The sequence below is a fragment of the Pecten maximus genome, chromosome 8 (assembly GCF_902652985.1).
Source record: "Pecten maximus chromosome 8, xPecMax1.1, whole genome shotgun sequence".
Taxonomy (NCBI): Eukaryota; Metazoa; Mollusca; class Bivalvia; order Pectinida; family Pectinidae; genus Pecten; species Pecten maximus.
The window spans coordinates 40606890-40621623 of record NC_047022.1 but is presented as its reverse complement, the minus strand read 5'-3'; the positions used below and the strand labels follow the sequence as shown (position 1 = coordinate 40621623).

Genomic DNA, 14734 nt, shown 5'->3' with positions numbered 1-14734 from the left:
TTGCTTATCATCTCCATGAATAATTATATTATAAGAGGTATCTTTTTTCCAAATTTCTGACTTATTATCAATAAATTTAGTATGGCCCATACCACAACAGATGGATTACTTCATGCTATTTCTTGGATTTGTGTGATTCACATTACATGAACCTGTGTATTGGGACCTTTTTACCATTACAATAAACATTTTTGAAAAAACCTGCGTAGACATCTTCACATATTCCCTAAAATTCCTGTGGAGTATTGTTAAGTTGTTTGACTACGTTCGGAGGAGTATCATCTATTGGAATCTGGGCAAATAACTCCGGTAAAAATTGGTGGAACCTAATAGCTTCAGGAAAACACAAGAACATGTCATGAATAATGTGCACAAAATCCCTGCACAATCCTGGAAGGAGTAGGCTAAATTGTGCCTACAGACAGCTGATCCCCCCCTTCGTTGCAGGGGTATCATAATAGGAGGCACTTTGAATCTTTAAAGATAAAATGAAAAGCTTTAACATTGGAGAGTTAAATAGTGTAAAGTATGTAACTTCTGGCACTGTATAAAAATATACAAGGGCCTAGTCTTGTTTTCAATTGTTCATAATTACCTTCTGTCGGTAATGTAGCATCTTTTAAGTTCAAAGAATGCCATTAATTAAAAGCATGTATTTCTAGAAAATCAATACATTTGTTCAGTTATATCACAGCTACATTTACAGGATGCGTCTGACACTCACATTTAATTTTGTGTGAAACATTCATTATGTTAACAAATAACTTCCAACACGTTATGTTTCAATAAATCATATACTCCCAGTAGGGTCTAAGTGTGTAATTCATTACAAAATTTAAGTCTTAACTCACGATTTTTGTCAATGATTTAAAACATATACCACCTTATAAATAAAATAATAGTACTATCATATACCACCTTATAAATAAAACAAGGCATCGCAAACGATACAAATCCCCTCGCGTGCTAACACATGAACTCTGGCGCAAAATGGGGGTGGGGTTATTGCAGGACATTGAAATAACATCAGTTGTCATTTGCACTGAACTGCAATAGACATAGATGGGCTTATTATCAGGCATGGGCTCATTGCCAGATAAATATGGTATATATTGTTATGCATTCAACAGTATCTGGTTACGCATCACACTAGCAACTTCATTTCCTGATAGTTATTATAATTATGTGTGTATCTAAATGCAAAAATAAGCATTTTCCCATATGTGAAATTTGGTCAGAACCCGTTAAAAAATGAAGTCGCAAGAGCGGTGACGCGTTCGAGGTATTGCCATGCTGGACCAATATATGAGGTTTGGTCAGGATCCATTCAAAAATGAAGTTGCAACAACGCTGACAAAGATTTTCTATAAATAGTAACGGTGACATTGGCCTTGACCTTGGCGCCCTAAAACACGAACGCGTTCGAGGTATTGCCATGCTGGACCAATATATGAAGTTTGGTCAGGATCCATTCAAAAATGAAGTCGCAACAACGCTGACAAAGATTTTCTATAAATAGTAACGGTGACATTGGCCTTGACCTTGGCGCCCTAAAACACGATCTCGTTCGAGGTATTCCCATGCTGGACCCATATATGAAGTGTGGTCAGGATCCGTTCAGAAATGAAGTCGCAAGAGTGCTGACAAAGATTTTCGATAAATAGTAACGGTGACCTTAACCTTGACCTTGGCACCCTAAAACACAAACTCGTTCGAGGTATTCCCATGCTGGACCCATACATGAAGTTTGGTCAGGATCTGTTCAAAATTGAAGTCGCAAGAGCGCTGACAAAGATTTTCTATAAATAGTAACGCTGACCTTGACCTTGACCTTGGCACCCTGAAACACGAACTCGTTCGAGGTATTCCCATGCTGGACCCATATATGAAGTTTGGTCAGGATCCGTTCAGAAATGAAGTTGCAAGAGTGCTGACAAAGATTTTCTATAAATAGTAACGGTGGCCTTGACCTTAACCTACGTACATACGTACGGTTAGCCGAACAAAATTAAATAAATATTGATGAACCTGACATATACAGAATCTCTGCTGATTCAGAGCCAGAATCTCTACTGCTTAGTCAGAATGTTCACTGCTTCATTGACAGAATCGATATCTCTACAGCTTTACAAAATCTCTACTGCTTATAGTCAGAATTTTCACTGCTTCATTGACAGAATCTCTACTGCTTTACAAAATCTTTACTGCTTATAGTCAGAATTTTCACTGCTTCATTGACAGAATCTCTACTGCTTTACAAAATCTCTACTGCTTATAGTCAGAATTTTCACTGCTTCATTGACAGAATCTCTACTGCTTTACAAAATCTCTACTGCTTATAGCCAGAATTTTCACTGCTTCATTGACAGAATCTCTACTGCTTCAGACAGAATCTCTACAGCTTCATAGACAGAATCTCTACTGCTTCATAGACAGAATCTCTACTGCTTCATAGACAGAATCTCTACTGCTTCATAGACATAATCTCTACTGCTTCATAGACAGAATCTCTACTGCTTCATAGACAGAATCTCTACTGCTTCATAGACAGAATCTCTATTGCTTCATAGACAGAATCTCTACAGCTTCACAGACAGAATCTCTACTGCTTCAGACAGATTCTCTACTGCTTCATAGACAGAATCTCTACTGCTTCATAGACAGAATCTCTACTGCTTCACAGACAGAATCTCTACTGCTTCATAGACAGAATCTCTACTGCTTCAGACAGATTCTCTACTGCTTCATAGACAGAATCTCTACTGCTTCATAGACAGAATCTCTACTGCTTCATAGACAGAATCTCTACTGCTTCGCAGACAGAATCTCTACTGCTTCATAGACAGAATCTCTACTGCTTCGCAGACAGAATCTCTACTGCTTCAGACAGATTCTCTACTGCTTCATAGACAGAATCTCTACTGCTTCATAGACAGAATCTCTACTGCTTCATAGACAGAATCTCTACTGCTTCGCAGACAGAATCTCTACTGCTTCATAGACAGAATCTCTACTGCTTCAGACAGATTATCTACTGCTTCATAGACAGAATCTCTACTGCTTCATAGACAGAATCTCTACTGCTTCACAGACAGAATCTCTACTGCTTCATAGACAGAATCTCTACTGCTTCAGACAGATTCTCTACTGCTTCATAGACAGAATCTCTACTGCTTCATAGACAGAATCTCTACTGCTTCACAGACAGAATCTCTACTGCTTCATAGACAGAATCTCTACTGCTTCATAGACAGAATCTCTATTGCTTCATAGACAGAATCTCTACTGCTTCATAGACAGAATCTCTACTGCTTCATAGACAGAATCTCTACTGCTTCAGACAGATTCTCTACTGCTTCACAGACAGAATCTCTACTGCTTCATAGACAGATTCTCTACTGCTTCATAGACAGAATCTCTACTGCTTCAGACAGATTCTCTACTGCTTCATAGACAGAATCTCTACTGCTTCATAGACAGAATCTCTACTGCTTCAGACAGATTCTCTACTGCTTCATAGACAGAATCTCTACTGCTTCATAGACAGAATCTCTACTGCTTCATAGACAGAATCTCTACTGCTTCATAGACAGAATCTCTACTGCTTCAGACAGATTCTCTACTGCTTCATAGACAGAATCTCTACTGCTTCATAGACAGAATCTCTACTGCTTCATAGACAGAATCTCTACTGCTTCAGACAGATTCTCTACTGCTTCACAGACAGAATCTCTACTGCTTCATAGACAGAATCTCTACTGCTTCACAGACAGAATCTCTAGTGCTTCACAGACAGAATCTCTACTGCTTCATAGACAGAATCTCTACTGCTTCATAGACAGAATCTCTACTGCTTCACAGACAGATTCTCTACTGCTTCACAGACAGAATCTCTACTGCTTCATAGACAGAATCTCTACTGCTTCATAGACAGAATCTCTACTGCTTCAGACAGATTCTCTACTGCTTCACAGACAGATTCTCTACTGCTTCATAGACAGAATCTCTACTGCTTCATAGACAGAATCTCTACTGCTTCAGACAGAATCTCTACTGCTTCAGACAGATTCTCTACTGCTTCACAGACAGAATCTCTACTGCTTCATAGACAGAATCTCTACTGCTTCATAGACAGAATCTCTACTGCTTCAGACAGATTCTCTACTGCTTCATAGACAGAATCTCTACTGCTTCATAGACAGAATCTCTATTGCTTCATAGACAGAATCTCTACTGCTTCATAGACAGAATCTCTACTGCTTCATAGACAGAATCTCTACTGCTTAGTCAGAATTTTCATTGCTTCATAGACAGAATCTCTACTGCTTCATAGACAGAATCTCTATTGCTTCATAGACAGAATCTCTACTGCTTCATAGACAGAATCTCTACAGCTTCATAGACAGAATCTCTACTGCTTCATAGACAGAATCTCTACAGCTTCATAGACAGAATCTCTACAGCTTCATAGACAGATTCTCTACTGCTTCATAGACAGAATCTCTACTGCTTCATAGACAGAATCTCTACTGCTTCATAGACAGAATCTCTACTGCTTCATAGACAGAATCTCTACTGCTTCATAGACAGAATCTCTACTGCTTAGTCAGAATTTTCATTGCTTCATAGACAGAATCTCTACTGCTTCATAGACAGAATCTCTATTGCTTCATAGACAGAATCTCTACTGCTTCATAGACAGAATCTCTACAGCTTCATAGACAGAATCTCTACAGCTTCATAGACAGAATCTCTACTGCTTCATAGACAGAATCTCTACAGCTTCATAGACAGAATCTCTACAGCTTCATAGACAGATTCTCTACTGCTTCATAGACAGAATCTCTACTGCTTCATAGACAGAATCTCTATTGCTTCATAGACAGAATCTCTACTGCTTCATAGACAGAATCTCTACAGCTTCATAGACAGAATCTCTACTGCTTAAAGTCAGAATTTTCACTGCTTGATAGACAGAATCTCTACTGCTTCATATAGAATTCCAGTCTCTGCCAAGTATATAGAGATAATTCCAGCAGTTTCTCCTTTTGGAACATGATGAAGCAAAGTTTTTCATCTTTCGTACAGAAACAAAAGGGATGGTTGATTTAACTGAACAAACTAGTAAGCTGTTTATAATGAATTCTATAATGTACCTATATGTACAAACAGAATATGTATACACTGATCATTGATCTGTACAATATTGTGACAGTGATAGGTGTACCCTGGTGACGTAGTGGTTATAGTGTACAGTTCATTAAATCAATGTCAATCAGGGCCCTAGTGACAATTAGTAAATCAGGTATGATTACAGGTAACAATCTGTAGTCTTACAGAAAAACAGCTTAACAAGATAATGACACTATTCCATCCAGGATACAAGTAAAACAAGGATGTACTAGCAAAATCTATCATCACAATATCATACCAATTCCTGATAGAAAAGAGCGAAGGTTCTGGTCCTGCAAGAACTCTTTGGTAGAAATAATGTTATAGGAAATATTTTCCAAGTGGGTTTTAAGATAACAATGCTTTGAAAAGCTTTATCAGTGTGTCTAGTCCCCCACCTCCCACAGGTTCCTACTGATAGATATATCATAAACAAATAAATTGTCTGAAATATGAACCGCAGCAAGGTGTGAAAATTAGTACATCAATATTCCAGTCCAAATGACTAGCAGGAGGTATGGGTGTATGGCATCTTAATCCATTCCTAAATGTGAAGGACATACATGTGTTGACATCTCATGGCTTCCATCCTGTTCTGTTTAAACACTGATAATCAAATCCTAATGACGACAATGGAATATATCTGGAGTATGGGAGTCAGTGGCATCTATTTAGGTCAATGGTCAGGCAGAGAGTGCCAGGACCCAATTTTATTAAGTCAATGGTCAAGCAGAAAGCACCAGGATCCCATTTTATTATATGAAACACTGATGAATATGTACCTGCATACCATGAGTGACCACCTACCATGTACAACTATTGCTGGGATAAGCTCCAAAACCTATTTATTTCTGAATTTTAGAACTTAATCCAAAATTTTCTACCGAACAGGTATTATTTAAGAAAAGTTACTCTAAAACTTTGAAAATTAAAATACAAGAAATATGGATTAGGCACAACCTAGATGTATCTAGTCACAGTTGATCTATAAGGTACAACCAGCCTAGTCAGTGGATCTAATGCTTTGAGTGCAAAAAGTCCAAAAAGGTTACTGCTGACCAGCTCAATATCAATTTAAATATACAGTCAAACCTGCCTTAGCGACCACCTGAATTAAACGACTTCCTTTCATATGCGACCGTATTTTTTCCTCCCAACGTTATTTACTATACTAGTGACCTGAATTAAGCGACTACCTGTCAGACGCGACTAACGACCATCATTTCCGTGTCCCAAATGCTGAAAAACGACTTTTTTCAGCGACTTTCCGAGTTTTAAAACGGAAGCAGAAGTCATAATCAAGAAGAAACCGGACGAACTTGTCTGCTTTCAAAGATTAAAAAATACTTTAGAAATGTATGAAATGTCTTATTCTGTCTCAAAAAATGTATTGAATTTATTATCTTTGCCCTGATAACACCCAAAAACGAACGAAACTGTACTTTACTTCTAAAGAATGAAAGGAGATGGGATATGGCGAAAAAACGTCCTCGCCATTCAGACGATTTTCACGAAATTTTGATAGATAAAAATACAAACATTTGCTTGACAAGTATGAAAAAGAGTGAATAAACAGTCAACTTACTGTTTAACTGAAATTTATGTTCTTTTTGAGACATTAGGACAGATATTTGCCAGTTAAAAACGTCTCCATCGTTATGAAGGAAATGCAGTTACGTGACTAATAATCCGGACGGAAGTCCGGACCAGGAATTCAGGAATGAAAAAAATAATTTTTTTTTTTTTTTTTGTAAATGTATCCGGCACTAGAAATAATCAAATTAGCCATTCAAACTCTTTGATTATTTTTTGTATTTTAAAATTTAAAAAATTATTGTAACATGCTAAAAGAATTTAAATATATATATTAATGAAAATAAAGAAACTGAATTAAATTTAAAAAAATAGATATTGTACTACATATGTAGAAATGGGGATATTTCTATATATTGTCCATTATTAATATTATAAGCATTTTATTTCATTAAGTGAATAGTGATTTTTTTTTTTCTTTTTCTTTTTTTTCTTTCGTTTTCCTCAAGAGGTCTCTTACAGATTTGATTATATTCACAATCTTAATTGATGACTGAGGTAATTCCTTTTCATATATGTACTAATATTTGTAGCTGTTAAATTTTACATATGTGGCAGACTAATCATGAACTTTCCTTTTCGGGTAATTTTCTTTGAACCTGGATTAAGAGACCACCTGTCATATGTGACCTTTTTTATTGACTCCCTTGGAAGGTCACATATGACAGGTTTGAACGTACTACAAAATTGTTTATTAAGTTTCATGCAAAAATTTCCTTTAATATCACACAGAAAACATTTAATGTGCAAAGTTGAAGATGGCCATGGTTGGGGAGACCATTATGAATTTGAATTGAATTGATGCAAAAACTATGTTTAGAAACACGTGAAGTATTCCTTTGAGAGTTATAACATGGAAACCTTTGAGAAGCTGTTGACACTGTGACAATGATTTCTATATACCACCTTCGTGACATCCTCTACCTATATATGGTGTTTCCATGTCTCAGTTGATTGCATATAGTCAAGGGCTTGTTGTCATTGAGTGTAGGACAAAAGCCCCCTCGGACATTAGCCCCTAGGACAAAAATCTCCTCCGGACGAAAGCCCCCCCCCCCCCCCCCCCCCCCCCGGACATTAGCCCCCTCGGACATTAGCCCCTAGGACAAAATCTCCTCCGGACGAAACCCCCCCCGGCCATTATCACGATCTCCATGACGGACATCAACTACTGATGAAGACATTAACAACACGTTTGTGGAGATGCAGGTTGATGATGACAATGGGATAGTTTTATGGTCAAAATCATGATCTACTTTGGAAATTTTCCATTTCTTTGTGTGATAGAAAGTCCAATCAACAAATGTCTTTCTCTTCATGCCTACCTGTGACAAATGTATATTGTATGCATAGAGGATTTTACATCAAGTTTAAAAATTCCATATGACTAAGTCAAGTGTGTAAGACTTTGTTTATTATATTTATTATATAACTCATAATTAGGAGAACATTAGTGAAAATTTAGGGCAGGCAAACTTATCTATGATGTCACAATAGTGTTTTCACACATGTGTCTTATTATATATATGAACATTGGTCATACTGCATGGTAAAACGGGCCAGTTATACAATAGGCATCGTTATCAGGTGAGAATCCGGACTACTTCCCTGTTATGACAGACAGGGGACCATACCATAACCTGACATGGACCTTTGGACTTGGTAATCTATATATAGACTTACTTGTTAGGATCATTGCTGGACTCCACATCAGAGAGAAGCTTCAGGATGATTGCCCCAGGCTCAAAGTTCTTGGAGACTTTCTGAAGGAGGGCAGTAGTAGTACTGTGTTTAAACAGGCCTAGAGCACGCTTTTTAAGTCCATGGAGTAAACAAGCCTCCACCGCACCTGTAGGATATATATATCAAGGTATAATTAGTGGGTTCAAACTAGTCTCCACCACACCTGTAGGATATATACCAAGGTATAATTAGTGGGTTCAAACTAGCCTCCATCACACCTGTAGGATATATACCTAGGTATAATTAGTGGGTTCAAACTAGCCTCCACCACACCTGTAGGATATATACCAAGGTATAATTAGTGTTCAATCTAGCCTCCATCACACCTGTAGGATATATACCTAGGTATAATTAGTGGGTTCAAACTAGCCTCCATCACACCTGTAGGATATATACCAAGGTATAATTAGTGGGTTCAATCTAGCCTCCATCACACCTGTAGGATATATACCAAGGTACAATTAGTGTTCAAACTAGCCTCCACCACACCTGTAGGATATATACCAAGGTATAATTAGTGTTCAAACTAGCCTCCATCACACCTGTAGGATATATACCTAGGTATAATTAGTGGGTTCAAACTAGCCTCCACCACACCTGTAGGATATATACCAAGGTATAATTAGTGTTCAATCTAGCCTCCACCACACCTGTAGGATATATACCTAGGTATAATTAGTGGGTTCAAACTTTGTCTTCTTTTTTTTGTAGTTATGTTATATGACAAATCTGTCCAAATTACTTATTTCTATGTGCTATGGGTTAAACACAAAAAGGCCATGCTAATTTTCGATCAGCAAAGAGGAGCTTACCATTGGGAAGGAAATATATTAGTAAACAAAATTTACCACTGAGTAGGAGACAAATCTATTAGTAAATAGAACTTACCACTGGGTAGGAGACAAATCTATTAGTAAATAGAACTTACCACTGGGTAGGAGACAAATCTATTAGTAAACAGAACTTACCACTGGGTAGGAGACAAATCTATTAGTAAATAGAACTTACCACAAGGTAGGAGACAAATCTATTAGTAAATAGAACTTACTACTGGGTAGGAGACAACTCTATTAGTAAATAGAACTTACCAACGGGTAGGAGACAAATCTATTAGTAAATAGAACTTACCACCGGGTAGGAGACAAATCTATTAGTAAATAGAACTTACCACCGGGTAGGAGACAACTCTATTAGTAAATAGAACTTACCACTGGGTAGGAGACAAATCTATTAGTAAATAGAATTTACCACTGGGTAGGAGACAAATCTATTAGTAAATAGAACTTACCACTGAGTAGGAGACAACTCTATTAGTAAATAGAACTTACCACTGGGTAGGAGACAACTCTATTAGTAAACAGAACTACCACTGAGTAGGAGACAAATCTATTAGTAAATAGAACTTACCACTGAGTAGGAGACAAATCTATTAGTAAATAGAACTTACCACTGGGTAGGAGACAAATCTATTAGTAAATAGAACTTACCACCGGGTAGGAGACAAATCTATTAGTAAATAGAACTTACCACCGGGTAGGAGACAACTCTATTAGTAAATAGAACTTACCACAAGGTAGGAGACAAATCTATTAGTAAATAGAACTTACCACAAGGTAGGAGACAAATCTATTAGTAAATAGAACTTACCACTGGGTAGGAGACAAATCTATTAGTAAACAGAACTTACCACTGGGTAGGAGACAAATCTATTAGTAAACAGAACTTACCACTGGGTAGGAGACAAATCTATTAGTAAATAGAACTTACCACTGGGTAGGAGACAAATCTATTAGTAAACAGAACTTACCACTGGGTAGGAGACAAATCTATTAGTTAATAGAACTTACCACAAGGTAGGAGACAAATCTATTAGTTAATAGAACTTACCACTGGGTAGGAGACAAATCTATTAGTAAACAGAACTTACCACTTGGTAGGAGACAAATCTATTATATATAAATAGAACTTACCACTGGGTAGGTAGAACTTATTACTGGGTAGGAGACAAATCTATTAGTAAATAGAACTTACCACTGGGTAGGAGACAAATCTATTAGTAAACAGAACTTACCACTGGGTAGGAGACAAATCTATTAGTAAATGGAACTTACCACTGGGTAGGAGACAAATCTATTAGTAAATAGAACTTACCACTGGGTAGGAGACAAATCTATTAATTAGTAAATAGAACTTACCACTGGGAAGGAGACAAATCTATTAGTAAATAGAACTTTCCACTGGGTAGGAGACAAATCTATTAGTTAATAGAACGTACCACAAGGTAGCTATAGGACACAAATATATTAGTAAATAGAACTTACCACTGGGTAGGAGACAAATCTATTAGTAAATAGAACTTACCACTGGGTAGGAGACAATTCTATTAGTAAATAGAACTTACCACCGGGTAGGAGACAAATATATTAGTAAACAGAACTTACCACTGAGTAGGAGACACATCTATTAGTAAATAGAACTTACCACTGGGTAGGAGACAAATCTATTAGTAAATAGAACTTTCCACTGGGTAGGAGACAATTCTATTAGTAAATAGAACTTACCACTGGGTAGGAGACAAATCTATTAGTAAACAGAACTTACCACTGGGTAGGAGACAAATCTATTAGTAAACAGAACTTACCACTGGGTAGGAGACAAATATATTAGTAAACAGAACTTACCACTGAGTAGGAGACAAATCTATTAGTAAATAGAACTTACCACTGGGTAGGAGACAAATCTATTAGTAAATAGAACTTTCCACTGGGTAGGAGACAATTCTATTAGTAAATAGAACTTACCACTGGGTAGGAGACAAATCTATTAGTAAACAGAACTTACCACTGGGTAGGAGACAAATCTATTAGTAAATAGAACTTACCACTGGGTAGGAGACAAATCTATTAGTAAACAGAACTTACCACTGGGTAGGAGACAAATCTATTAGTAAATAGAACTTACTACTGGGTAGGAGACAACTCTATTAGTAAACAGAACTTACCACTGGGTAGGAGACAACTCTATTAGTAAATAGAACTACCACTGAGTAGGAGACAAATCTATTAGTAAATAGAACTTACCACTGAGTAGGAGACAAATCTATTAGTAAATAGAACTTATCACTGGGTAGGAGACAAATCTATTAGTAAATAGAACTTACCACCGGGTAGGAGACAAATCTATTAGTAAATAGAACTTACCACCGGGTAGGAGACAAATCTATTAGTAAATAGAACTTACCACAAGGTAGGAGACAAATCTATTAGTAAATAGAACTTACCACTGGGTAGGAGACAAATCTATTAGTAAACAGAACTTACCACTGGGTAGGAGACAAATATATTAGTAAACAGAACTTACCACTGGGTAGGAGACAAATCTATTAGTAAATAGAACTTACCACTGGGTAGGAGACAAATCTATTAGTAAACAGAACTTACCACTGGGTAGGAGACAAATCTATTAGTTAATAGAACTTACCACAAGGTAGGAGACAAATCTATTAAGTAATAGAACTTACCACTGGGTAGGAGACAAATCTATTAGTAAATAGAACTTACCACTGGGTAGGAGACAAATCTATTATATATAAATAGAACTTAACACTGGGTAGGAGACAAATCTATTAGTAAATAGAACTTACCACTGGGTAGGAGACAAATCTATTAGTAAATAGAACCTACCACTGGGTAGGAGACAAATCTATTAGTAAACAGAACTTACCACTGGGTAGGAGACAAATCTATTAGTAAATAGAACTTACCACTGGGTAGGAGACAAATCTATTAGTAAATAGAACCTACCACTGGGTAGGAGACAAATCTATTAGTAAATAGAACTTACCACTGGGTAGGAGACAAATCTATTAGTAAATAGAACCTACCACTGGGTAGGAGACAAATCTATTAGTAAATAGAACTTACCACTGGGTAGGAGACAAATCTATTATATATAAATAGAACTTACCACTGGGTAGGAGACAAATCTATTAGTAAATAGAACTTACCACTGGGTAGGAGACAAATCTATTAGTAAACAGAACTTACCACAAGGTAGGAGACAAATCTATTAATTAGTAAATAGAACTTACCACTGGGTAGGAGACAAATCTATTAGTAAATAGAACTTTCCACTGGGTAGGAGACAAATCTATTAGTTAATAGAACGTACCACAAGGTAGCTATAGGAGACAAATATATTAGTAAATAGAACTTACCACTGGGTAGGAGACAAATCTATTAGTAAATAGAACTTTCCACTGGGTAGGAGACAATTCTATTAGTAAATAGAACTTACCACTGGGTAGGAGACAAATCTATTAGTAAACAGAACTTACCACTGGGTAGGAGACAAATCTATTAGTAAACAGAACTTACCACTGGGTAGGAGACAAATATATTAGTAAACAGAACTTACCACTGGGTAGGAGACAAATCTATTAGTAAACAGAACTTACCACTGGGTAGGAGACAAATCTATTAGTAAATAGAACTTACAAGGTAGGAGACAAATCTATTAGTAAACAGAACTTACAAGGTAGGAGACAACTCTATTAGTAAATAGAACTTACCACTGAGTAGGAGACAAATCTATTAGTAAATAGAACTTACCACTGGGTAGGAGACAAATCTATTAGTAAATAGAACTTACTACTGGGTAGGAGACAAATCTATAAGTAAATAGAACTTACCACTGGGTAGGAGACAAATCTATTAGTAAATAGAACTTTCCACTGGGTAGGAGACAAATCTATTAGTAAATAGAACTTACTACTGGGTAGGAGACAAATCTATGATATATAAATAGAACTTACCACTGGGTAGGAGACAAATCTATTAGTAAATAGAACTTACCACTGAGTGATGTGATACTGCTACTTTCTTCATGGACAAATTTTCTTGTGACAGCCTCTTCCATGATCTGTTTAACCTGAAATATTAATAGCACTGGTTTAGAACACATCGGTGACACGTCATCACCTACAACATAGGATAACATTATTTCTAATGTAGGTCATTCTCATTAAGGTGTCAACATCCTAAATTCCGGTTGGGTGTCAAGGTGTCAACATCCTTAATTTTAGTTGAGTGTTGAGGTTTCAACATCCTAAATTTTGGTTGGCCCCACCGCCGTGTCGAGGTGTCAACATCCTTAATTTTAGCTGAGTGTTGAGGTTTCAACATCCTAAATTTTGGTTGGCCCCACCGCCGTGTCGAGGTGTCAACATCCTAAACTCTGGTTGGGTGTTGAGGTTTCAATATCCTGAATTTTAGTTGGGGTTCAAGGTATATCAACATTCTAAATTTTGGTTGGGGATCGAGGTGTCAACATCCTAAATTTTGGTTGGGTGTCGAGATGTCCACATCCTTAATTTTGGTTGGGTGTCCAGGTGTCAACATCCTTAATTTTGGTTGGGGATTGAGGTGTCAACATTCTAAATTTTAGTTGGGTTTCAAGGTGTCAACATCCTTAATTTTGGGTTGGGTGTCCAGGTGTCAATATTTAAAATTTTGGTTGGGTTTCAAGGTGTCAACATCCTAAATTTTAGTTGGGTTTAAAAAGGGTCAACATCTTAAATTTTGGTTGCGTGTTGAGGTGTCAATATTCTAAATTTTGGTTGGGTGTCCAGGTGTCAATATTCTAAATTTTGGTTGGGTTTCAAGGTGTCAACATCCAAAATTTTGGTTTGCATATTTTAACTGCTTTAAAGAGCCTTCTTAAAATATTCTTTGATGTGGTTCAAAAACTCTTGCAAAAGTGACAATTTTATTGTATCAGATTAGTAGACTGATGATCTACAAGTTCAGTGTATAGCAACTCCTGTTTCAAAATGAACAATTTTATCCTGTACAATCTACAACCAATCTCAGCATGACATCATGCCTTCCTGACATGAACACAGAATAGTTTTGTACAATGCTGAAATTACAATGAGGTTATATAATCAATGAGGTTATATAATCAGATATCATTATTTTACCACATTCCATCATAGACAGGTTCATTTTCTAATACTGTAAATGACATGTGCTGTTCTATCTCTTGTTTGGTTTTGTTTACTTTTTTTCCACAGAAGTGGATGTGCCATCTGATGACCCCACTTAACTGAAAGAGTGCAATTTTGAAAATTTCATGGACATCACATGAAAAGCACATCAGGCTTTCTGTTGCGGGTTAGTTGGTTGATGGAGTTTAATGTCCCCACCACATCTGAGGTCGTACAAAT

General features: G+C 36.8%; 1 protein-coding gene across 1 annotated transcript in view; it reads right to left on the bottom strand.

The window, feature by feature from the left end:
- Positions 1 to 14734, bottom strand: part of LOC117333520 (small G protein signaling modulator 1-like) — a gene marked incomplete in the record, with an annotated part of 119687 nt that overhangs the window by 74880 nt on the left and 30073 nt on the right. The window contains 2 exon segments of the mRNA XM_033892843.1: positions 8449 to 8614; positions 13362 to 13437. Of these exon segments, the coding sequence (XP_033748734.1) occupies positions 8449 to 8614; positions 13362 to 13437 (242 nt within the window).